The sequence below is a fragment of the Alligator sinensis genome, unplaced genomic scaffold, assembly GCF_000455745.1.
Source record: "Alligator sinensis unplaced genomic scaffold, ASM45574v1 scaffold354_1, whole genome shotgun sequence".
Taxonomy (NCBI): Eukaryota; Metazoa; Chordata; order Crocodylia; family Alligatoridae; genus Alligator; species Alligator sinensis.
In genome coordinates this window covers 960089-960331 of record NW_005842200.1, presented here as the reverse complement: position 1 = coordinate 960331, position 243 = coordinate 960089, and the positions used below count along the sequence as shown (strand labels likewise).

General features: G+C 74.5%; 1 protein-coding gene across 1 annotated transcript in view; it reads right to left on the bottom strand.

The window, feature by feature from the left end:
* CDKN2AIP (CDKN2A interacting protein) overlaps positions 1 to 243 on the bottom strand; it is a 7324-nt gene that overhangs the window by 1809 nt on the left and 5272 nt on the right. The window contains exon 4 of the mRNA XM_025207590.1: positions 2 to 228. Coding sequence (XP_025063375.1) covers positions 2 to 228 — 227 coding nt within the window. The remainder of the gene's footprint in view (position 1; positions 229 to 243) is intronic.

The window sequence follows — 243 nt, the reverse complement described above, 5'->3', positions numbered from 1 at the left end:
CCCGCCGTGGGGAGCGACGGGGGCGGGCGCGTGGGCCGGGGGCCCGCCCCTGGAAGCCACAGGCGCTGGAGCTGGCACGCTGGCCTGGGGACCGCCCTTGGAAACCAGAGGCGCCGGAGCTGGCACACTCACCTGGGGACTGCCCTTGGAAACCAGAGGTGCCGGAGCTGGCGCGCTCGCCTGGGGACTGCCCTTGGAAACCAGAGGTGCCGGAGCTGGCGCGCTCGCCTGGGGACTGCCCTT